Source organism: Nycticebus coucang, chromosome 5 (genome assembly GCF_027406575.1).
Source record: "Nycticebus coucang isolate mNycCou1 chromosome 5, mNycCou1.pri, whole genome shotgun sequence".
Taxonomy (NCBI): domain Eukaryota; kingdom Metazoa; phylum Chordata; class Mammalia; order Primates; family Lorisidae; genus Nycticebus; species Nycticebus coucang.
The window spans coordinates 52,381,036-52,405,976 of NC_069784.1; the positions used below are offsets into that span (position 1 = coordinate 52,381,036).

The following is a 24,941-nucleotide window of genomic DNA, read 5'->3' on the forward strand; positions in this document are numbered from 1 at the left end:
AGTAGCCAAAAACTAGAAAGGATCCATATGTCCTTCAATGGGTGAATGGTTAACCAAATTGTTGTACATTTGTACCATGGATTACTTGGCAATAAAAACAAACAAACTGTTGACATACACAACAACCTGGATGAATCTCAAAAATAATTATGTTAAGTGAAAAAGCCATTTCCCAAAGGATACATACTGTTTCTAGCTATTTACACATTTTTGAAATGACAAAAGTATAGAATAGACCACAGATTAGTGGTTGCCAGGGGTTAAGGGGGGTGGGGGGAGTGAGAAGGAAGTGGGCTGTACAGGGAAGTATGAATGATACTTGTAGTGATGGATATCATGACTCCGTTTTGCAAGATGTTTCCATTGGGGAGATCTGGGTAAAGAGTACATGGAATCTCTGTATTTTTTCTATTTTCTTTTTTTTTTAATTTCAGAGTATTACAGGGGTATAAATGTTTGGGTTACATGAATTGCCTTTCTGCAGTTTGAGTCACAATTATAAGTGTGCCCATCTCTAAAATAGTATGCCTTGTACCCATTAGGTGTGAATTTACCCATTCCCACCTCCCACCCTCACCTGCTTCGTTTCCATTGAGTTTTACTACCAGATGTGCACATGAGTGTTGATTGATTAGTTCCAATTTAATAGTGACTACATGTGGTGTTTGTTTTTCCATTCTTGTGATGCTTCGCCTAGAAGAAAGGTCTCCAGTTCATCCAGGTTGTTAAAAAAGGTATCCGTTCACCATTTTTTTTTATGGCTGAGTACTCCATAGTATACATGTATCACATTTTATTAATCTACTCATGTATTTTTCTTAAAACTGTATGTAAATTTACAAGTATCTCAAAATTAAAAGTAATGACTGACTTCCCACCAGGAACAACAGAGAAGAGAAAACAAAATGACATATTTAAACCATGGTAGACATTTTTCGGCTTGTCTTATGCACTACCACCAAACCTCAACCAAGTGTATATGTTTTTCCATAGTATGGATTTTTAAATAACATTCAGCTGGTAACAAATAGATAATTTCTTATTATCTTTATCTTGTTATAAAGAGGCAGTAGTGATGATGATTACTGTGGTGGTGAAGATGGCAAAGAAAAGTTGAAGATGAAAATAATCTAGTTCCATAGTACTGTTATTGGGTTTTTTATTTCTTTTCACCATCTGAGAAAGTTTGATATTGTTATTCTTCTTAACTATGTGACAGTTTCTTTTTCATCTGCAACTTATTTGAGAAGAGCAAAATTGGTTCAGAATTAATAAATAAGTTTGATAAAATTGAAAGTGAAAGCAAGTTGTTTAAAACAAAGCCATGTTCATCTGTGTGCAGCCAACTTGCATTCTTCTAGTGATTATCTTCTCTACCTATTATGAGACCACAGTACACACTGTCATTTGCCTTTATGTATTCAACCAGTTCCACTCCACAGCCAGTCATTCATGCTTGTGTTATGGACAGTGAAAATAAGGACAGCAGAAATGGGCTCTATGCTCCCTCTGTCCCAGCTGTCTGTCCTTTAAAAGAGTGTGGTAAGCTGAAGTGCACTACTCAAGGAGTGGAAAGGAACCCTGTCCTTCTTTACATACATGTTCTAGCTTTCTCAACTGTGGAAAAGAAAAACTAAGAATTACTGATCTCACCAAGTCATAATCTCTCTAGGTCTGATCCTCTTCTTGGTCATTTATTATATTTCCCAAAATGCTGAGTTATGGTTGATTATAGTTAGAAGAAAGTCAGAAAGAGCTGGATCTTAGATCTGTGTTTCTTTCTCTCAGTATCCAGGCAAAGGCCATTTTGAGGAAAAAACAGTTAAGTCAACATGGCTGACACACCTAACATTCTTTCTTGTTAATATTATTTTAGCTACATGGCTTAAAGAATTTAGCCCACAGAAATACCATTTGGTATTTGGTACTATTGGTACCATTTGTATTAGTCCTAACCATACATAGCAATGTTGCTGCTTCCTCCTCACCATTTTTCTCTCTTATCACCCCAAAATTTGTCTTCAGTTAAAGTTTTCTTTAGTCTTGATATTCTATATTTTTATTAGACTCATTCTGGTTCATTTTTCAGGCCCTACTGGCCTTGGCCCATTATACCCTTCAAGTAATCATTTATGTACAAATGATCTTATTTTTTAACCTCTCAAGGGCCTTGTTCTTAATATCTTTGTGTTGGACTGGAACAATCCAGCAGCTGCCACCCTGCTAATGGGTCCATCACAGACTGAGAGGATGAGAGAAAGGAATGGTAGGTTTCCTGTTCATTTATTCAGTAGTGGGACAGATCACAGTGTGTGAGTGGATTAGACTAATTTTTAGAAAAGGACTAATTTTTGCTGTTTTTTCCTTTTGTCCACTTTTGAAAAAGAAGGAAGAAAATATCGAATTCCTACTCTATACCTGGTACCCTAGCTAGGAATGTTTGCCATTTTATGCTTAAATGGTAACTGTAATAATTATTAACATATGTACAACACTTTATGATTGAAAACATAAGTTCTTTTTTTCTTATTTCAATTTACTTTATTTTATTTTATTTTTTTATTATTAAATCATAACTGTGTACATTCATGTGATCATGGGGCACCATACTGAAAACATAAGTTCTTATAGATTATTTCATTCATTTTCACATCCATCCAGACATGAAAAATGAAAATTCTAAGGCTTCACAGCTTCTAACTTGGCAGAGCTAGTTCTCAAAAGTATTGCCTCTTCCAAATTCTGTGCTGCTTCACCTAGACCACATTGCTTCCACATGGTTTCCCTTCAGTTGTAAGTGGTAGAAAAGTTGGACTCTGGAACCAGTATCCTTTTCTGAACAGCTCAGCAGATGAAAGAGGCAGCTGTGAGACTGGAAAGTGGATGAGACTGGACTTTGAGGCTCCATGCTTCCTTGCTGAGTTTTTGTATTTTCTTTCATTTCAGGATGGCAATGGCACGAAGAACTATGTTCCAGAAGGGGGAGGTGTATAACAAACCATCAGGATTCTGGGGAATGATAAAAAGTGTTACTACTTCAGCACTGGGAAGTGAAAGTATCCTTTGTCCCCCTCCTTGATTCTTTTTGTCAACTCTGGACCAAGGACAGAAGAAAAAAATAGTGTTAAGATAGCCCCTTCTAGGGTACCTGACTGTGTCAGGGTGCAAACTGACCAGGGCTAGGCTTAGAAAATAACAGTGCATGCAGAATCCTCTTTCCAACCTGCAGGTGAGATCATAAAATCATTGTCTATGAGCTGAAGGGTCATAAAAAGTCAGTCTTTCCATTTACAGTGGTTTGTGGCAAAGCTAAGAACAGAACTGTGGTCTCTTTTTCATAGTTATTTCCACTACACTATTATATTTCTCAACTCTGAAAAACCACCACAAAATGAAATGGCTCCCTAAAATGGATGGTTTGTATATGGGATGACCTATTTCTAAAGTAATTTTATTCCTAGATAAATTTTAAGTCACGGTTTCTCTAGTGACTTTGGTTTAAAGAACCAAGGAGATGGGTTGGCACCTGTAGCTCAACGGCTGATTCAGACCCGGGCCGGGTTTGAACCAGGGCTGGCAGGTTCAGACCCGGGCCGGGTTTGAACCAGGGCTGGCAGGTTCAGACCCGGGCCGGGTTTGAACCAGGGCTGGCAGGTTCAAACCCGGCCCGGGTCTGCCAAACAACAGTGACAACTACAACAAAAAAAATAGCCAGACGTTGTGGTGGGCACCTGTAGTCCCAGCTACTTGTGAGACTAAGGCAATCGAGAGAATCACTTACGCCCAGGAGTTCGAGGTTGCTGTGAGCTGTGACTCTCTGGCACTCTACCAAGGGTGACATACTGAGACTTTGTCTGAGGAAAAAAAAAAAAAAAAAACGAACCAAGGAGGTAAGGTTAGTAGATTATTCTTGGCTCAACTGGTTATGGTGTTGAACTAATTCCCAAATAGTATAACCAAATCTCTGTGTGGCTCCCAGTCTCTTAAGTCAAGACTTTGGAGGATAAGCATGAGATGGTATATCTTATTGCCTTCTCTGGCCCAAGGAAGTACAAATTCCCTTTTCCTTCAATTAGAGAAGAAGGATATAGTCTATTCTTCCTACAAATTGTGAGTATGTTCTAGTGTCAAATATAGGTAAGAATAAGATCAAAGAAAGGCAGGATGATTATGGAAGAGAAAGAAAAAGTGTTAATTTAGATTTATTTAATCAAGAAACATTCATTTCATATCTATTTCTAAGCTGAGTACTCAGGGATAAAATGATGAATAGAATATTGCCTCTCTCCTCAGCAACCTTGCCCTAATCATGGGAGAGATAGACATCTAACTAGACAGACTATATTGTTTGGTGGTCTGAACTATGCAAATAGTAGCCACTGTTAAGGAAGGAACTGAAGGGCACTTGCTCACTTGGGTAATAGTGGGAAAAAAATCACAGAGAAGGTAGGACTTGGCTCAGTACTTCTGTTTACTATTTTTATTAAAATTCCATAAAGCCAATATTGTAGGTTTTAGAGCTATTTCAGTGATAGTCAGCAAATACATCAGGATTATGTAAGCTCTCTGAGTCCCTGTTTTCTAAATGGGAGACTACCTGATTGAGTTCTTGGAAAATAGCATAGGGTAGTGGAAAAAGCAGGCCTTGGATTAAGGCATATCTGACTTTTCATCCACACCTGTTAGCTGTGTAACTTTGAGCAAGTTAACTTTCTGAACTTCACTTTCCTTATCTGCAAATTGTTAACACCTGTCATCTCATGGGATTATTGTGAGAATAAAAGAAGATAATGTCCCTAAAGAACTAAAGAAGATAATGTCTATAAATCCCAGCCTATATTAGAACTCAGTAAATATTATTAGTTCCCTTTCCTAACATTGTATTTATTCAGATAATATAGGAGAAAGCTATGTATTACTATGGGTGTTATTATGTAACCACTTGTGATCTTGAAGATTACATTTCATTTAATCTAACTAGATAAATAAAGCAAAAAACAAACAAGTAAAACCATCCATCTGAGCCACTTAGAGAAACAGTGATAGATATTTGATGGTGGTATACTTGATAGTGAAGCTTTTACACATCTATGTCAGAGGTTGGGAAAATTGCACTGAAGTAGCACTGCAAGCTATGAAATAGAGAATTGAAAATACAGGCAATTCCTGGGATCTGCTATGAAAAAACCAAAAAGGTGCTTTCTTCACTGCCATTTCTTTACATTTGTATGTGATTTGAACCTTAATGGTGTTTTGTGCCAGATCTTACCCTTATTCAACAGGAAGTGGATGCTTTGGAAGAACTAAGTAGACAGCTTTTTCTGGAAACAGCTGATCTATATGCTACCAAGGTACAGAGCAAGGAAACTGAAGTGTGATTTTTAACAATATGATTAAAGAGAGAATGAGACTAACTGGTTTTTGAGTGTTCTCCATGGCCAAGCAAAAGAACCTCATAGCTTCAGTATCAGCCATGAAACATGAAGAGTGAGGCATCTATACTCTTCATGAAATTGCTCCTATTGCTAGCAAAATCCTTAGTAGAACACTTTCAGTAATAGAAATTGGTGGGATGGTCAGAAGAGGGTTTCAACACCTAGGAAGGTGGCATGCTCCACTTCCTACTGACCTGGGATAAAGATGGTAGCTCCTCTGCTCCTTTTTATTCCATTACAAGTTAGTTATAAGAGCAGTAGACACCTATATGCCATGGTCTACCTCTATTTTAAAGGATCTAGATCCCATAAATATCCTAACTACAAGAAGTAACTTTCCTATTCCTAAAATGCAATGTAACTTAAGTATACAAAATCTGTTAGTGAAGATCACAAACTATTTTAATTCTTTTTGAGGTTGGCTTCACAGGGTAGCTGTTAGAGCATAGTTAACAGGCTTTGGAAACTGAAAGGCCTGAGCCTACTTTATGGGAGTAGTCATATAGGATAGAAGTTAACTAGGCTTAGAAAACAGGCCCACACCTCACCAGCTGTGTGACCCTGGGCAAGTAATTTAACCTCTCTAAACTTCAATTTTCTCATCTCTAAAATTAAGATAATAGAATCTGTAAGACTTGTTATGAAAGTCAAAGCAGATAATGCATGTACAGTGTTTACCCCAGTCTGTGGTTTGAAGTATTCAGTAAATGTTGGCCACTACTACAACTGTTAGTTTCATGTTATGACATATTACCATATGTGGTTATTTGACCCAGCCTAAACAATGATTTATAGAGAGGGACATTTGTATTGAATATTAATTTATATTTTATTGAGATGAACCATGTTTTCTGTTTGTTTCACACCCCAGGAGAGAATAGAATATTCCAAAACTTTCAAAGGGAAATACTTTAATTTTCTGGGTTACTTTTTCTCCATTTACTGTGTTTGGAAAATTTTCATGGTAAGTATATTATTTTTAACTGTCCTATTTTTAGATGTTTTTCTAATGGTAATAGGAGGGAAATGAGAGTAGATTTGATACCTTGCACTAAATTCTGAATTTTACTGAGTAAATGGGGAATGTGATCTTTCATATCTCAGAGCCTCATTCTTTTTGCCACCCTCTCCTTTTTTAGATAAAGTAAGTTGCCCTTTTTTTTCTGTCAAAAATCATTAATAAGGACTTAGTTTATGAAATATATGAATTGAATGTGAAAGTTTCTTGTTTCATGTTCTGCTTTCTCTGTTACCCTTGGGTACATGACTGTGTATAACCTCAACTCCTACTGTCAGCTCAGAACAGAGGCTACTTGTCCTTTTTAATAACGTGTAGACCTACATGAAGTGCAAAGCAAATTGTAAAATGTATTTCCATAGATAAATTTGTCTTCTGTGCTTATAGCTCTTATTCTTTCATGGCTTCTCTTGATATTTTTTGCTTTATGTTTACTTACATACACTATTTGTCTTTCCTTCTGACTCATTTGCAGGTATTAATAGATTTCAGTGTGATTATAGAAAAGGCTGAAAGCATATTGCCTTTCTGATTTGATGACTTTCCTTCTAGCACTTTGTTTACACAAAGAGGAGCTTTGTCATCTTGTAAATTTTGATCATTGTAGATGAATGAGGGATTTTGGATTTAGTGAATCTAATGTTATAATACGTTGGTGTTAGTACCTTCAGATGACATTTTAAAATCTTGATTTATTCAGTAGGAGAGGACAAATGAAGACACTGCATTCAATCAGCTAAGCTACTAAAAATTTTCCCTCAGATTACAGTCATTAGAGGAGCATGTCATTCTTTTTTTTTCTTCTTTTTTTAAACTTTTTTTTTTTTTTATTGTTGGGGATTCATTGAGGGTACAATAAGCCAGGTTACACTGATTGCAATTGTTAGGTAAAGTCCCTCTTGCAATCATGTCTTGCCCCCATAAAGTGTGACACACACCAAGGCCCCACTCCCCTCCCTCCTTCCCTCTTTCTGTTTCCTCCCCCATAACCATAATTGTCATTAATTGTCCTCATATCAAAATTGAGTACATAGGATTCATGCTTCTCCATTCTTGTGATGCTTTACTAAGAATAATGTCTTCCACGTCCATCCAGGTTAATACGAAGGATGTAAAGTCTCCATTTTTTTTAATGGCTGAATAGTATTCCATGGTATACATATACCACAGCTTGTTAATCCCTTCCTGGGTTGGTGGGCATTTAGGCTGTTTCCACATTTTGGCGATTGTAAATTGAGCTGCAATAAACAGTCTAGTACAAGTGTCCTTATGATAAAAGGATTTCTTTCCTTTTGGGTAGATGCCCAGTAATGGGATTGCAGGATCAAATGGGAGGTCTAGCTTGAGTGCTTTGAGGTTTCTCCATACTTCCTTCCAGAAAGGTTGTACTAGTTTGCAGTCCCACCAGCAGTGTAAAAGTGTTCCCTTCTCTCCACATCCACATCAGCATCTGCAGTTTTGAGATTTTGTGATGTGGGCCATTCTCACTGGGGTTAGATGATATCTCAGGGTTGTTTTGATTTGCATTTCTCTAATATATAGAGATGATGAACATTTTTTCATGTGTTTGTTAGCCATTCATCTATCGTCTTTAGAGAAAGTTCTATTCATGTCTCTTGCCCATTGATATATGGGATTGTTGGCTTTTTTCATGTGGATTAATTTGAGTTCTCTATAGATCCTAGTTATCAAGCTTTTGTCTGATTGAAAATATGCAAATATCCTTTCCCATTGTGTAGGTTGTCTCTTTGCTTTGGTTATTGTCTCCTTAGCTGTACAGAAGCTTTTCAGTTTAATGAAGTCCCATTTGTTTATTTTTGTTGTTGTTGCAATTGCCATGGCAGTCTTCTTCATGAAGTCTTTCCCCAGGCCAGTATCTTCCAGTGTTTTTCCTATGCTTTCTTGAAGGATTTTTATTGTTTCATGCCTTAAATTTAAGTCCTTTATCCATCTTGAATCAATTTTTGTGAGTGGGAAAGGTGTGGGTCCAGTTTCAGTCTTTTACATGTAGACATCCAGTTCTCCCAACACCATTTATTGAATAGGGAGTCTTTCCCCCAAGGTATGTTCTTGTTTGGTTTATCAAAGATTAGGTGGTTGTAAAATGTTACTTTCATTTCTTGGTTGTCAATTCGATTCCAAGTGTCTATGTCTCTGTTTTTGTGCCAGTACCATGCTGTCTTGAGCACTATGGCTTTGTAGTACAGACTAAAATCTGGTATGCTGATGCCCCCAGCTTTATTTTTGTTACAGAGAACTGCCTTAGCTATATGGGGTTTTTTCCAGTTCCATACAAAACGCAGAATCATTTTTTCCAAATCTTGAAAGTACGATGTTGGTATTTTGATAGGAATGGCATTGAATAGGTAGATTGCTTTGGGAAGTATAGACATTTTAACAATGTTGATTCTTCCCATCCATGAGCATGGTATGTTCTTCCATTTGTTAGTATCCTCTGCTATTTCCTTTCTGAGGAGTTCATAGTTTTCTTTATAGAGGTCCTTCACCTCCTTCGTTAGGTGTATTCCTAGGTATTTCATTTTCTTTGAAACTATGGTGAAGGGAGTTGTGTCCTTAATTAGCTTCTCATCTTGACTGTTATTGGTGTATACAAAGGCTACTGACTTGTGGACATTGATTTTATATCCTGAAACATTACTGTATTTTTTGATGACTTCTAGGAGTCTTGTGGTTGAGTCTTTGGGGTTCTCTAAGTATAAGATCATGTCGTCAGCAAAGAGGGAGAGTTTGACCTCCTCTGCTCCCATTTGGATTCCCTTTATTTCCTTGTCTTGCCTAATTGTATTGGCTAGAACTTCCAGCACTACGTTGAATAGTAAAGGTGACAGAGGACAACCTTGTCTGGTTCCAGTTCTAAGAGGAAAAGCTTTCAGTTTTACTCCATTCAGTAAAATATTGGCTGTGGGTTTGTCATAGATAGCTTCAATCAGTTTTAGAAATGTGCCACCTATGCCTATACTCTTCAGTGTTCTAGTTAGAAAAGGATGCTGGATTTTATCAAATGCTTTTTCTGCATCTATTGAGAGGATCACGTGATCTTTATTTTTGCCTCTGTTAATATGGTGGATAACGTTTATGGACTTGCGTATGTTAAACCAGCCTTGCATCCCTGGGATGAAGCCTACTTGATCATGATGAATGACTTTTTTGATGATAAACTGTAATCTATTGGCTAGGATTTTGTTGAGAATTTTTGCATCTATGTTCATGAGTGAGATTGGTCTGAAATTCTCCTTTTTGTTTGGGTCTTTTCCTGGTTTTGGTATCAGGGTGATGTTTGCTTCATAGAATGTGTTGGGGAAGATTCCTTCTTCCTCAATTTTTTGGAATAATTTCTGCAGTACAGGAATAAGCTCTTCCTTGAAGGTTTGATAGAATTCTGGAGTGAAGCCATCTGGACCAGGGCGTTTTTTGGTTGGAAGATTTTTTATTGTTTCTTTGATCTCAGTGCTTGAAATTGGTCTGTTCAGGAGCTCTAGTTCTTCCTGGCTGACTCTAGGGAGAAGGTGTGTTTCCAAATATTGATCCATTTCCTTCACATTGTCAAATTTCTGGGCATAGAGTTTCTGGTAGTATTCAGAGATGATCTCTTGTATCTCTGTGGGATCAGTTGTTATTTCCCCTTTATCATTTCTAATTGAGGTTAGTAGAGATTTTACTTTTCTATTCCTCGTTAGTCTGGCCAATGGTTTATCTATTTTATTAATTTTTTCAAAAAACCAACTCCTTGTTTCATTAATTTTCTGAATGATTCTTTTGTTTTCAATTTCATTGATCTCTGATTTGATTTTGGATATTTCTTTTCTTCTACTGAGTTTAGGCTTAGATTGTTCTTCTTTTTCCAATTCCATAAGATCTCTTGTGAGATTGTTGATCTGCTCTCTTTCTGTTTTTTGAATGTAGGCATCTAAAGCAATGAATTTTCCTCTCAAAACTGCTTTTGCAGTATCCCACAGGTTTTGGTAGCTTGTGTCTTCATTGTTGTTATGCTCAAGGAAGTTAATGATTTCCTGTTTTATTTCTTCCTGCACCCATCTGTCATTCAACAGAAGATTGTTTAATTTCCATGCCTTTGGGTGGGGTCGAGCATTTTTGTTAGAGTTGAGTTCCACCTTTAGTGCCTTATGGTCTGAGAAGATACAAGGTAAAATTTCAATTCTTTTGATTCTGTTGATATTTGTTTTGTGTTCCAGGATATGATCAATTTTGGAGAATGTTCCATGGGGTGATGAGAAGAATGTATCTTCTTTATCTTTGGGGTGGAGTGTTCTATATGCGTCTATCAAGCACAGTTTTTCTGGGGTCTCATTTAAATCTCTTATATCTTTGTTTAATTTCTGTTTAGACGATCTGTCCAGCTATGTAAGAGGAGTGTTAAAGTCTACTGTTATTATGGTATTATCAGATATCATATTGCTCAGACTGAGTAAGGTCTGTTTCAAGAATCTGGGAGCATTTAAATTGGGTGCATAAATATTTAGAATTGAAATGTCTTCTTGTTGTATTTTTCCCTTGACCAATATCAAGTGACCATCTTTGTCTTTTTTGACTTTAGTTGCTTTAAATCCACATGTATCTGAAAATAAGATTGCAACTCCTCTTTTCTTCTGAATTCCATTTGCCTGAAAAATTGTCTTCCAACCCTTGACTCGGAGCTTTAATTTGTCTTTTGAAGCCAGATGTGTTTCTTGCAGACAGCAAATGGATGGCTTGTGTTTTTTAATCCAGTCAGCCAATCTATGTCTCTTCAGTGGAGAATTCAAGCCATCAACATTTATTGAGATAATTGATAAGTGTGGTAGTATTCTATTCGTCTTATTTGGTGAGAGTCCATTGCTTAGTTTTATCTTTTGCATCAGTGTGGAGGTTAGGTTCTGTCCTTTAATTTCTGAGTTCTTACTTTGCTGCTGATCCATTGTGGTGGTCAGTGTGCAGAACAGGTTGAAGTATTTCCTGTAGAGCTGGTCTTGTTGTGGCGAATTTCCTCAATGTTTGTATATCCGTAAATGATTTGATTTCTCCGTCAATTTTTAAGCTTAGCTTAGCAGGGTACAGAATTCTGGGCTGGAAATTGTTCTGTTTAAGTAGATTAAAGGTAGATGACCATTGTCTTCTTGCTTGGAAAGTTTCATTAGAGAAGTCTACGGTCACTCTGAAGGATTTGCCCCTGTAGGTCAACTGGCGCTTACTCCTGGCAGCTTGCAGAATCTTTTCTTTTGTCTTGATTTGGACAGGTTCATCACAATGTGTCTTGGAGAAGCTCGGTTAGAGTTGAGGCGACCTGGGGTCCGATATCCCTCTGAAAGCAGTGTGTCAGAATCTTTGGTGATATTTGGGAAATTTTCTTTTATAATATTCTCTAGTATGGCTTCCATTCCTCTGGGGCATTCTTCTTCCCCTTCTGGAATTCCTATAACTCGTATGTTGGAACGCTTCATAAAGTCCCATAATTCTGAAAGTGAACGTTCTGCTTTCTCTCTCTTCTTTTCTGCCTGTTTTACTATCTGAGTTATCTCAAGAACTTTGTCTTCTACCTCTGAAATTCTTTCTTCTGCATGGTCTAACCTGTTGCTGATACTTTCCACTGCATCTTTAAGTTCCCTAATTGACTGCTTCAGTTCCTTCAGCTCTGCTATATCCTTTTTATATTCTTCGTATTGTTCATCTCTTATTTGATTCTGTTTTTGGGTTTCCTTTTGGTTATTTTCCACTTTATTAGCAGTTTCCTTCATTGTTTCGATCATTTCTTTCATTGTTTTCAACATGTGTATTCTAAATTCCCTTTCTGTCATTCCTAACATTTCTTTATAGATGGAATCATCTGCAGTAACTACCTCATGGTCCCTTGGCGGGGTTGTTCTGGAATGGTTCTTCATGTTGCCTGGAGTTTTCTGCTGATTCTTCCTCATGAGTGATTTCTTTTATCTGTTTCCTTGCCCTAATTTTCCTTTCACTTCCTCTTGCTCTTTAAGTTCTCATGCCTGTGGACTAAGGATTACAGGACCAGAAGGGTGAGATGGTTGAAGAGCAAAAAAGGGATGAAGGAAAGGAGGACCGAGTGATAAGAAAAATAGAAAAAGGAGAGGGGCTGGGTAAAAGGAATATTGACAAAAAGAAGAGAGGCACAGAAAGAGGGAGACAGAGCAATATAGGTGTACAGTAGGGTACTTTGACACAACCTTAAAAAAAAAAAAAAAACACCTTCTGGTGGTGCCCAGTTGGGTGGTTCCCTTGAGGTCAGCAGCTCTTTGCTAACCTGATCAGACACAGTACCCCACCTCCACCAAGTAGAGAGGAAAGACAAAAGTGCTATAAATCAAACCAAAACAAGCAAACAGAAAATTTTATGGGATAAAATTGGGTGAAAAACCAAATAATAGCGGTAGAAACACTAGCAAAAATGAAGTTCTAATTATTGAAAAAGGCAGCAATGGGAAATTATAATTAAACTAGAAAAATTGAGAAGGAAAAAGGATCTGTATGGAAAAGGTTGAACTTAAAAAACAAAACAACATCAACAACATCAAAATAAACAAAATAAAAAACAACCAAACCAAAAAAAAAAAAAACACACAACCAAAAACAAAGCAGTATGTATATGTTATTGAATATTGTCTGGGCAACACGTGGTCCTCTGGGGTATGAGATGTTAATCACAATTCTGATACGACTGGAGGCTGCTGATTTCTCAAACCCCAGCAGGTAGACACCCTAAATCTCTCTTCAGCCCACTTAAAAGGCACTTTGAACTTGTTCACTTGCGGAGCAGAAGCTTTCAAGTGCTTGTCGCTGGCATCACTGCTGTAGTGGCTATCCACTTACCCAGTGTGCCAAAACTGGTCTCACTCTGCCCCTGAGGGTTAGGGCTGCAAGGAGACTCAGACCCCACCCTTAGGCTACTTGGTCGCTGGGTTACCAGCTCCCACCCAATTCTAGCTCTGCGACCTTGAGGGCCTAAGGCAGATCGCTCACAATGGCTCCCTGTGACCCACAGCCAAACACTATTAGCTCTATCTGGCTTAGCGGCTCAGACTGGGGCCCTAGACAATGGCCAAAGTTCTCCACACTCCTGGTCAGGCTCTCCCCAAGGCAGTTCAACTGAGTGCCAAGTCCAAAGACACCAAAACAGTTCACAGGTAAGGCCTTTCTGGTTTGCAGTCTCGCTGCTACTGAACTTACAGTTGCGGGCGGGTTTAGACGGATTGAACACACGCGACCACTTGCCTGTTTTCCACTGTTTTAGTCCTCCTCTTGGGGTCCAGAAGTCTCTCACTGACTCCCTGTATCCTCGCAGGGGTGATGATAGGCAGATCCCACCAGCCAGAGATAGATGCCTGGAGTCCTATCTCCCCAGACTCATGGTGCCCAGATGCAAGGAAGCTGTTACTCGGCCGCCATCTTGCTCCGCCTCCAGTTCAAAATACTTTCTAATTTTCCTTCTGATTTCTTCTTTGAATCATGGGTTATATGAAGTATTATAAAATATTTGGGGATCTGTGCTCGCTTCGGCAGCACATATACTAAAATTGGAACAGTACAGAGAAGATCTGCGCAAGGATGACATGCAAATTCATGAAGCGTTCCATATTAAATAAATAAATAAATAAAATAAAAAATTTGGGGGGATCTTCCAAATATTTTCTGATTTCTAATTCAATTTCATGTGGTCTAAGGACATATTATATATGATATGTATCTTTTAAAATTCATCAAGACTTGTTTTCTGTCCTAGATATGGTCAGTTGAGCTCAGCATAGTGACTATCGCTGCTGTGTGTATACTTAAGTGGAAGATGTATTCTGTTCTTGTTGGCAGGAATGTTCTTTAAACATCAATTAGGTCAAGTTGACTGATAGTAAAATTATACTGATTTTCTGACTACTTGCTTTGTCAATGATTGATAGAGAGGATCTAACTTTTGTGGATTTGTCTATTTTTTATTCCTATCAGTTTTTGCTTCTTGTATTTTGAAGTTCTGTTATTAGGTACATCTGTGTGTAAAATCTAAATCTAAATCTAATTATTCTAAATATTTATTTTAAAATATCCCTTGTTGAGATGATCCTTTTAATACCTGGCAACATTTTTTGCTCTGAAATCTGCTTTGAGTGGTATAGACAATCTAGCTTTCTTATTATTAGTGTCAGCAAATTTTTTCATGATTTTCTTTTAACCTATTTGAATTTTTATTAATGTGGGTTTCTTATAAGCCATATATAATTGGGTCTTGCTTTTTTATTCAGTTGGACAATCCCTGCCATTTCGTTGGCATATTTAGACCAAGGATCATCTGTTTATAGTGCACAGTCCAAACCTGACTACTGCCTGTTTTTGTAAATAAAGTTTTTTTTTTGTTTTTTTTTTTTTGTAGAGACAGAGTCTCACTTTATGGCCCTCGGTAGAGTGCCGTGGCCTCACACAGCTCACAGCAACCTCCAACTTCTGGGCTTAAGTGATTCTCTTGCCTCAGCCTCCCGAGTAGCTGGGACTACAGGCGCCCACCACAACGCCCAGCTATTTTTTGGTTGCAGTTTGGCCTGGGCCGGGTTTGAACCCACCACCCTCGGTATATGGGGCCGGCGCCTTACCGACTGAGCCACAGGCACCGCCCCTGTAAATAAAGTTTTAATGGAATGTAGCCATGCCCATTCATTTATGTATTGTCTCTAGCTACTGTTACACTATAGTGGCAGAATTTACTGACCCAAAATTTCAGCCATTTACATTTAATATGATTATTGATATGCATGGGTTTTAAACTAACATGTTAATATTTTTTTGTCTGTTCATATTTTACCTTTTTCCTTTTTTTTAAATAATTGGGTAGTTTTCATGATTTCCTTTGATCTCCTTTGTTGGCTTATTAGCTATAATTCCTTTTTTGTTATTTTAATCTTTGCTCTTAGAGCTTTCAGAAAATTGCCATGGGGAATGACCTTGGAATTCTTTGATCTCTTACCAGAATGTTACCTTTCTGGCTTGCAATAAACTAAGGCATATATGGCACAGCTTTATTCCTCTTGACTCTTTACAGAAAGGAAAACTGGGGTAGTTAAGGACTTTTGTTTTTAAGGCAGCAAAGCTTTATTTCTCATAATTTTTTTTTTTTGGTAGAAACAGTCTCACTTTATCGTCCTCGGTAGAGTGCCGTGGCATCACACACCTCACAGCACCCTCCAGTTCCTGGGCTTAAGCTATTCTCTTGCCTCAGTCTCCCACATAGCTGGGACTACAGGCACCCACCACAACGCCCGGCTATTTTTTTGTTGCAGTTTGGCCAGGGCTAGGTTTGAACCCACCACCCTCGGTATATGGGGTCAGCACCCTACTCACTGAGCCACATGCACCCCCAAATTATCTTATAATTTGTTTATTAATATAAGGATGCCAGTGCTTGGGTTATATCATTTGCATTTGTTAGGTAGCATCCAAGTTGTAGCTGAGTCCTTCACCCAGAAGATGTGCCATGTACCCATACATTAAACTTGTTGGGGCTCCTCCCATCTTTTCCCCTCACACCTTCTTGAATTTAATTGAATTTTTCTCTCATATGGGCCTGTAGTTGTTTATCTGCTAGTTTCAAATTACTATTGAGAACATGGGGTGCTTGCTTTTCCATTCTTGAGATAGTTTACTAAGGAAAACATTCTTTAACTCCATTCAGTAAATTCAAAAGATGTAAAGTTTTTTTTATGGCGAAATAGTATTCCATGGTATATATATACACCACAGTTTATTAATACATCATGGGTTGATGGACACTTTGGGTTGTTTCTACATCTTTATGATTGCAAATTGAACTGCGATAAGCATTCAAGTGCAAATGGCCTTGTGATAAAATTTTTTTTTTAATTTTGGGTAAATACCTAGTATTAGGATTGCAGGATCAAGTGGAAGGTCTATTTTTAATTCCTTGAGTTTTCTCCATACTTCTTTCCAAAAAAACTATACTAGTTTGCAATTCCACCGACAGCATGTAAGTATTCTCTTCCATTCACACCCATGCCAGCATCTGCAGCTTTGAGACTTTGTGATGTGGGCTGTTTTTTCTAGAGTTAGGTAATATCTCAGGGTGGTTTTGATTTGCATTTAACTGATGACTAGGGATGATGAGAATTTTTCATGTATAGGGTGGACATAATAAAGTTTGTGTGCAATTGTAAATAGTTTAACATAATAAATTGCACACAAACTTTATGGACACTTTGTATATGTTGGCTATTTGTCTATCTTCATGGGATAAGGTTCTGTTCCCGTCTCTTTCATATGTGTGGATAACAGTCAAGCTGAGAATCAAATCAAAGGCACAATAGATAAGGACTTTTATTTGCCGGTACATGAGTAGCCACAATGAATTTCTTATATGTGATTTAGATTGAAAGTAAAGTTGCGGTTTTAGGAACATCAGCCTGTCAGATTTGTAGTAGTAATTTGTTCATTATTTTGAATCATTTCTTTGAAAGAGTGATTCTTAAGATGTTTTAACATATTAAGTTCTGTTTCTCTGCAGGCAACCATCAATATCGTTTTTGATCGAGTTGGGAAAACTGACCCTGTCACAAGAGGCATTGAGATCACTGTGAATTACCTAGGAATCCAATTTGATGTGAGAGTTATATTAAGATCCTGGTTTATTATGTTTCTTTCTGGTTTATTTGCTGTAACTTACAATTTTTAGAATTCTAATTCCCATACTTTATGTACTTGCTTCTTTTCTTCTTCCCATTCTCCTCTGTATATTTTGACATACTCAGATGGCACATTTGTAGAAGACTTGGATTCTCTTTCTAATTACAAAGCCATAATAACAACTGCTGCTCATTATTGTCATGGATACTGATTATTTCTATAGTTTCTCCTCTGCTTCTGTGTAGACAGCCACTTTATCTTTTTCTCCCTGAGAAAGTATTCAAGTCCTTCTCTCGGTGATACTTGATGAGCTTTTCAAATGTACAACTCACCTTTGGTTCCCCTTGTAGAATATTGACTGCTAATTAGTGTTCTGTGTTAGAACTAAAATGAATTGTGCTGTAAGAAATGATCTTTATCAATTAATCAATGTAGACTTTGGGCTAAAGATGGTAACTGTCACCTTTGCATGAAGTTGTTTTTTAATTAGCTTTCTACCTGTTTCACAACACTAATTCATAAATACACCCTTGTCCCAATTTAAGTTCAATGTCTATATTCATAGACTAGTGTATTTTCCAGATATATGTATGGCCAGTGATTCTGGCTGCATAGCACTTTAAGACTGATGTCTCATTCTTAGTCCCAGTTGTTCTGTCAACCTAGACACAGACTGCATGCTACCCCCAACCATCCATCTCATCCAGACATGCTCAAGGGGAGCAGGATAAAATGAACAAGAGCAAACTGAGGTCCAGTCCTTAAGAAACAGCTCAGAGTACATGTTCCTTGATGCTAGATCAACGGGGTATCATCTCTGCACGTAAAGGAGCATGTGTCTTCCAGTATTGCATAAATTAAGTACATTTGTTATTGTTGCATGTGGCTTTTCCTCATTCACATTTTTTGCTGGGCTGAATTTGAGAAATGCTCTTCCTTATCTGTGCTTTCTGAGGCTACTTAATTGCTAGATATAATTCCATCTATAATTCTTCTATATACTGCATATTTTGTAATTATGAATAACAAACTTTTAGGTGTTAGTAATAGCAGCTCCCCCCAGACACTTTTCAGAAATGAATCAGGCATAGGGTCCTAAAACTGCTTGTCACTATGATGCAGTGCAGGAGGAGAAAAGGTAACTTGTGGTTTAAATGAAGTTCAGCTATTTCCTAGAACTTAGCTGAGATTGTCTATATATTCTTTTATTACAAAAAGAAAGATTCCTTAAAATTTGGGTGATCAGAGAACTATAATGCATAGATATTAAAAATAAATTCCTGAGTTTCCTTTTAATTCCTGCTTTTCACTTATCATAATAAAGTTATATCAATAGCTCTTTTTTCTGATTAGTGTTATTTTTACTATTTTTATTACTTCTCTGTACTTGCTTTCTTGTGTTAGGAAAAAATCTCCTAGTTAAGATATACACTGCAGTTTCCCTATAGGTGGTTGTTTTTTTTCTCCCCCACTTACTTGCTTTTCTCCTCCCAGCTTTAAAGAAAAAGAAAATCAGGTATAGCCTAGTGAAGTTCCCTCTCATAATCACATAAGTGATCTGAATACAGCTTAGCCTTCACGTCTCTGAACAGAGATTTAACAGCTATTTTTTTCTTCCTTTTATGGTGGTAGGTGAAGTTTTGGTCCCAACACATTTCCTTCATTCTTGTTGGAATAATCATCGTCACATCCATCAGAGGGTTATTGATCACTCTTACCAAGGTATGTTGCAGCACAGTGTTAAAAGTACTGCTTATCATTTGTTTAAATACAGTGTGGTACCATAAGATAATTTTACCTAATTAAGATTTCTGCCTCCTGAGACGTACAACAGAATTTTTTAAAAGTTCATCTACTGTGTCAATTGATGATGTATTTACATCATACATTTACCAAAGTAGATAGAATGAGATAAGGGCTTGTTTTGTTCGCTGAAATGTAACCAAAATGGCACATAGTATTCATCAGATATTTGAAGTTAAAATAATAGTGAGAGTCATTTGTAAAGCAATATGAAAGTAGAAGAGCAGAATACAGTAAGTTTTCACTTAATGTCATCAACAGGGTCTCGGAAACTGCTTTAAGCAAAGCCAAACAGCATACAGCTTTCATTATAATGTTGATGAGGGAAAAAAATTGGTTTTGTTATACATTGTTTCATTTAAAGTCTTAGTTTCCAAGAACCTATTGACTTTAAGTGAGGACCAATTATATTTAGCTATTTTCTAATCAACATAGAAAGATTCCATGGAAGTAGAATGTAAGTCCTCTCTGGCAGAAGAGATAGGGATTTCAAGATCCAAGAGCTATTTGAATGAAAAAGAGGCATCCCACACAATTTTGGAAATTGCTCAGGAGCCTAGTTAGCAATTACAAATGCTTAGAACAGCCTGGAATAGTCTGATTTAAGATTTTATGGCGATTTTAAGTCAAATGCATCACATACTTTGTGAAGTGTGATAGAACAGAGAACCTTTTATGTGTTATAATGTAACACTAACTACCTCTGGGGGAAACATTTTCAGTATTCTAAGTCTCTTCTTCATAACCTTAATCATGTGAATTATTCTACAGAGGGTTATGGCATGGAAGAGGCTTTTAATTGTTAATCATATTGTGACACAGGAATCTAGCAGTGCTACGTAAATTCATCTCTTCCTTTTTTTGACAGTTCTTTTATGCCATCTCCAGCAGTAAGTCTTCCAATGTCATCGTTCTCCTATTAGCACAGATAATGGTAAGTCTAGTGAACTAGTTTTATAGCTAGAAAATACCAAAAATGTTTTATACTATTAAATATTTTAATACTTTGCTTTTACCTGCTACTCATTATAGAGTAACTTCTAGATTGATTTGACTTATAGGGCATGTACTTCGTCTCCTCAGTGCTGCTGATCCGAATGAGTATGCCTCTAGAATACCGCACCATAATCACTGAAGTCCTGGGAGAACTGCAGTTCAACTTCTATCACCGTTGGTTTGATGTGATCTTCCTGGTCAGCGCACTCTCTAGCATACTTTTCCTCTATTTGGCTCACAAACAGGCACCAGAGAAGCAGATGGCACCTTGAACTCATGCCTACTGTAGACTATTAAAGGTGTCAGAACTTGGATATAAGAGGTGGGAAAAAAGGAGGGGACCAAGGTCTAATATTTTTTAAACAATGCTATGGTAGTATATTTCACCCTACAGCATACTCCTTTCTCAGATGATACTGTGAACGTAAGTAACAGCTAGAACATGAAGCTAAGTAACTTAGGCAGTACTCAGCAGAGAGCATCCTGCATAGATTTAAGGCTGGCGTAGCTCATGGACGGGGGAAACGGGGGCAGAAGAGCCAAGAAACTAGTGGGGGAAAATACACTGGAACTCTGGGGCAAGAGGTATCCATGGGAGCTGGGCCAAACACATAGATTTCTGTTTTAAGTCAAGGTTCACATGGAAAAGGTCATGGCTTTCCCTTGAGATTGTCAGTAAAAAAATCAAAGATTATAACACTGGGGCCTTTGGACTCATTTTGTCCTGCATAGCTTGGTATTATATTTATGTGATCTAACATGAGTTAGTGTCCCTCTGACAGTAACCAGCCCCATTAAAATAACCAAGAGCTTTTCTTTTCTGGAAAAGGCATGGTATGCAACTGAAATAGATTATACCAAAGGAGACTTGAAGTATGTCACTTTCTTAAAATTTGTTTTTAACTTAAGAGTGAATACCCTACATTCAATTCAGTAATGATATCTCCAGATTTTGTTCCAGTGGCCCCTCATGCTATGCAGGTAAAACAGTGCATTACGTAAATGGAATAAGTCACATTTTTATCCCGGGACTCAGGAAGACATTAGAAAGTTTTTAGATGGCTTGGCATCCATAGCTCAGTGAGTAAGGGTGCCAGCCACATACACCAAAGCTGGCAGGTTCGAGCCCGACCCAGGCCTGCTAAACAATAATGACAACTGCAACCAAAAATAGTCGGGTGCCCCTAGTCCCAGCTGCTTGGGAGGCTGAGGCAGGAGAATCGCTTAAGCCCAAGAATTGGAGGTTGCTGTGAGCTGTGATACATATTTTATTGTTTTGGGTTTCTAGAGGCAAATGAAGGATAAAACATGAAATGTTTATCCAAAACAAAATTATTAAGGTTATACCAGACAACAGAAGTTTCTGCATACTGCAAAGGCATTTTTAATGTTATTTATTCTAGCAACCACAACAATGTTACAGAAGCATCATTTTAAGAGATTTATCTGCTCAGATACTTTAATTAGCAGCTCTCACATACACAGATTTACAAATCATCTTTGGCTTCAAGGAGCCTCATTATACAGAGAAACATAAAGTTGAACCTTGGAAGAGATCACAAGAAAAGAATCTGGCTGATGCCTTAGCTCTTCCTAAGTTGACCATAAAGAAACCATCTTCAATAGCCAGCCATCCACCTCTAAGAAATAACGGAAGACAATCATATGATGAATGGTTTCCAGACAAGCTTTTCCCTCTGACAGTAAACAGGTGGCAACTCATTCCTTGTCTAAATACCCAGAAACATCTATCAGCCAAAGCCATTATTTGTTCTCTTCACATCTCTGTATCTTCAGAATTGGAAGAAGAATGTGAGGCTGTGCTGTGGGCCTGTGCAAAAGAAAACAAGTCATGCAATGCTAGATCGCCCCTTAAGTCAGAGAGTAGTCCTTCACAAGAAGGCAGGTGACCTGAATTCCTCACCTGGCTTGATTTCCAACTTGCTAGTTGATACATTAACTTCTCCTGTTTTGTTTTTTTTTTTAAATAAGATTTACATAGGACTGCAGTTGACCTCCTACAGAGAAATTATAAAGGCCAATACAGTGGCGTAAACTTGTAATCTACCACATAGGGAGGCCAAGGCAGGAAAATCAATTGAGGCCAGGAGTTTAAGACCCCCCAAGGCTAGAGTAAGATCCCATCGCTACAAAATATAAAAATTAGCCAGGCACAGTGACATGTACCTATACGCCCAGCTACTCGAGAACCTAAGGCAGGAGGATTGCTTGAGCCCAGGAGTTTGAGGTTGTAGTGAGCTATGATGATACCACTGCACTCTAGGCCAGTTAACAGAGCATGACCTTGTCTGTTGTAGAATTTTTAAAAGACAACTGGGATACTTTCTTGGTTAAGCATTCTAGAATATAGAATACAAAGTCAACAGCTATTAGGTATGTTCACTAAAGTGGTATTTGTTATTTATATCAGAGGTATTTGTTATTTGTATTTGTAGCTTTGCTACAAATTTCCTGTATGAACTTGAATAAATCAGTTTACTTTTGGATCTGCATAATTCATCTGCATAAAGAAGTTAGACAAATGTAAAACTGAGACTTGCCAGGGAAATTATCTATATATGTACAGAATACTTAATTTTTCCTAGAATAAAGCTGGAATACCTGACAATTTTAAAATGATACTCTCTCTGACCATCACCATTTACTTACATGCTTACTGTGAGGCAGACACTATTTAATGCACTTTAATAGTCTTAGTTAATATTCTCCTAACAATCCTACAACTTATCTCTATTTGACAGGTGGGGCAACTGAGGAACAGAGCAAATAAATCTATTTGCCCAAAGTTTGATAAATGATAGCACCAAAATTTGTTCCTAGATAGTCTGATTCAAGTTCTTCTGGTGGTTCCCATTATAATTTTGCTAAATTTGTTACTTCTTGATTTATCAACTCAAGCATGCAGATGACAGTGATTGTATAAACAGAAAAATCTGTTGCCCTTATACTTCCTCCTCTCCTCTACACTAACTGATTGGTTATCATTACGGTGTCATTTTCTGATAATTGAAGTATACTTATCTGGGGACCATACCATACTCTGATAAGTCACTAAAAGAAATGTATCGCTACTCACTCGATCTTTCACCACCTGCGAGTCATCCTCTGGCACCACCTGCGAGTCCTGCTCTGGCACAACTAACTTTCCTTCTTTAGAATCTGGGGGGGCATCCAGGGACTTGGCCATGGAGCAGACAATAGGGATTTTCTTAGCTTGAAAATAGTTATAAGCCTTCTTTCCACAGACTAACAGTGTGACATTGTTCCCACTGCTCTGGATTCTGTCCACCACCATTTCATAGGGTTCATCCATCACTTTCACCCCGTTCACTTCAATGATGATGTCCTCATCTTCCAGCCCAGCCAGGTCAGCAGGGCTATCCTTCTGCACCTGTGAACACAAGTTCTGAGTTATGAACTCCAGACACAGATAAGGGCATGTTAGACTAGTTTTCCTTCAGGGATAGAAGAGTTTAAGAATTTATTCTTAGCTATGCTATTATTTCTCTTTGAGGTACGGAAGTTGAGAAAGGGGCTCTATTTTTCTACTTATGAGAGCTACAACTTCCATGCTCAAATGAGTATCATTAAAAATAGTGTTTGAATATTACATTGCATGTCTTTGGGCTGAAAGCATTAGGTTTCATAGGTTCACCGCCCTTCACTCCCAACTTGAGCGCTATAGTGAGCCTTCTCACCGTCAGAGTGTCAGTGCCTAAAGGGTACGGTAGCATGCCAAATGCACAGAAGCAAAGGATGTAAGTTTACGGTGTACTAGTAGCTGACATAAGGATATGTGCTTGGAGGAGTGGGGAACCTGCAGCCTTAAGGAAACTTATGGCCTTCTTGGTCCCGGTCCTTAAGTGTAGCCTTTTGACTGAATCCAAATTTTACACAACAAATCCTTTTATGAAAAGGAGTATACCAGGGAAAGATGAAGCCTTTATCTTTGGTGCTGAAAAAAGAATGATCTTGGCTGGGCATGATGGCTCGTGCCTATAATCCTGGCACTCTAGGAGGCTGAGGCCAGTGAATTGCCTGAACTCAGGAGTTCAAAACCAGACTAAGCAAGAGTGAGACCCTCATCTCTATTAAAAGGAAAAACTAGCCACATATTGTGGCAGGCACTTATAGTCCAACTATTCAGGAGGCTGAGGCAAGAGGATCACTTGAGCACAAGAATTTGAGGTTACTGTGAGCTATATCATAGCAATCTACCCAGGGTGACAGAGACTGTCTTAAAAAAAATAAAAAAGGAGGAAAACAAGAAAAAGAAAAAAAGATCTTGAAATCAGAAGGCCATGGGTTCCCCACCTTTGGGCTTAGAACCAGATTACCATACCTCTTTGACGAATGAGCCTGGCAGACCCCGAATGGCATTTAAGTGAAAGCCATAGCCATTTTCACCTTTAACCAGCCTGCACAGTTTAGGCTTATGATCTACTTCCTTGGTAGTATCTGGACTTGAGGCCTCTTGGGAAACAGGACTAGGAGCTGGATCCACCTTGAGAGAGCCATTAGGCAGTTCTTGACTTTGATAGTAGAGAAATGGAGAAAAACGAGCCTTTTGAAAATAAAGGAAAAACATTTGATTTAATATTTTAAATATAAGTTGCAGTTTATTAAATATATGTGCTGGTTTAATTTGTAAGATGTCATACATACTCCATTCTTCATGGTATACCTATTGTAAACTATAAAATTTCTCCCCTACCACAACCAGGAAAAGTATAAAATATTGAGCTTGGTTGTGGAGCAGTATGTACCAACAAGCACACAAATGTATGTATGTGTTTAAACTAAAATAGAATGCCAGACTAGGATCCAAAAGATGTCCAGCAGAATTACGGGTTTCTTCTTACTCTATGGTAGTAAGCAAGTTTCTAAACAACCTGTACATATTCTCCTTGTTGGAAAATGACATGTCTAAGTGATTAGCCCAGCGTCTCATGTGAAGTAGGTTTTTCTGGCCTTTCCCCTTCAGTAAGATGGTCTTCAAAGCTCCTTAAACATGTTAG

General features: G+C 37.8%; 2 protein-coding genes and 1 pseudogene across 14 annotated transcripts in view; 2 read left to right on the forward strand and 1 right to left on the reverse strand.

Moving 5' to 3' along the window:
• The window catches only part of LOC128586388 (Golgi pH regulator A), a 64,390-nt gene extending 43,789 nt beyond the window's left edge, over positions 1-20,601 (forward strand). For 5 of the 8 annotated variants that reach the window (XM_053592159.1, XM_053592167.1, XM_053592164.1 and 2 more), the window contains 7 exons: positions 2,947-3,056; positions 5,263-5,351; positions 6,307-6,399; positions 16,985-17,080; positions 18,736-18,825; positions 19,775-19,840; positions 19,968-20,601. In XM_053592159.1, the coding sequence (XP_053448134.1) occupies positions 2,947-3,056; positions 5,263-5,351; positions 6,307-6,399; positions 16,985-17,080; positions 18,736-18,825; positions 19,775-19,840; positions 19,968-20,174 (751 nt within the window). In that variant the 3' untranslated portion in view covers positions 20,175-20,601. The remainder of the gene's footprint in view (positions 1-2,946; positions 3,057-5,262; positions 5,352-6,306; positions 6,400-16,984; positions 17,081-18,735; positions 18,826-19,774; positions 19,841-19,967) is intronic. The other 3 variants (XM_053592165.1, XM_053592161.1, XM_053592160.1) reach the window with 3 other exon arrangements.
• Positions 13,971-14,066, forward strand: LOC128586965 (uncharacterized; annotated as a pseudogene).
• A 551-nt stretch (positions 20,602-21,152) lies between the features above and the next one.
• The window catches only part of PDZK1 (PDZ domain containing 1), a 35,927-nt gene continuing 32,138 nt past the window's right edge, over positions 21,153-24,941 (reverse strand). For all 6 annotated transcript variants that reach the window (XM_053592149.1, XM_053592150.1, XM_053592148.1 and 3 more), the window contains 3 exons: positions 24,266-24,487; positions 23,000-23,314; positions 21,153-21,733 (listed from right to left, as the gene is read on the reverse strand). In XM_053592149.1, the coding sequence (XP_053448124.1) occupies positions 21,680-21,733; positions 23,000-23,314; positions 24,266-24,487 (591 nt within the window). In that variant the 3' untranslated portion in view covers positions 21,153-21,679. The remainder of the gene's footprint in view (positions 21,734-22,999; positions 23,315-24,265; positions 24,488-24,941) is intronic.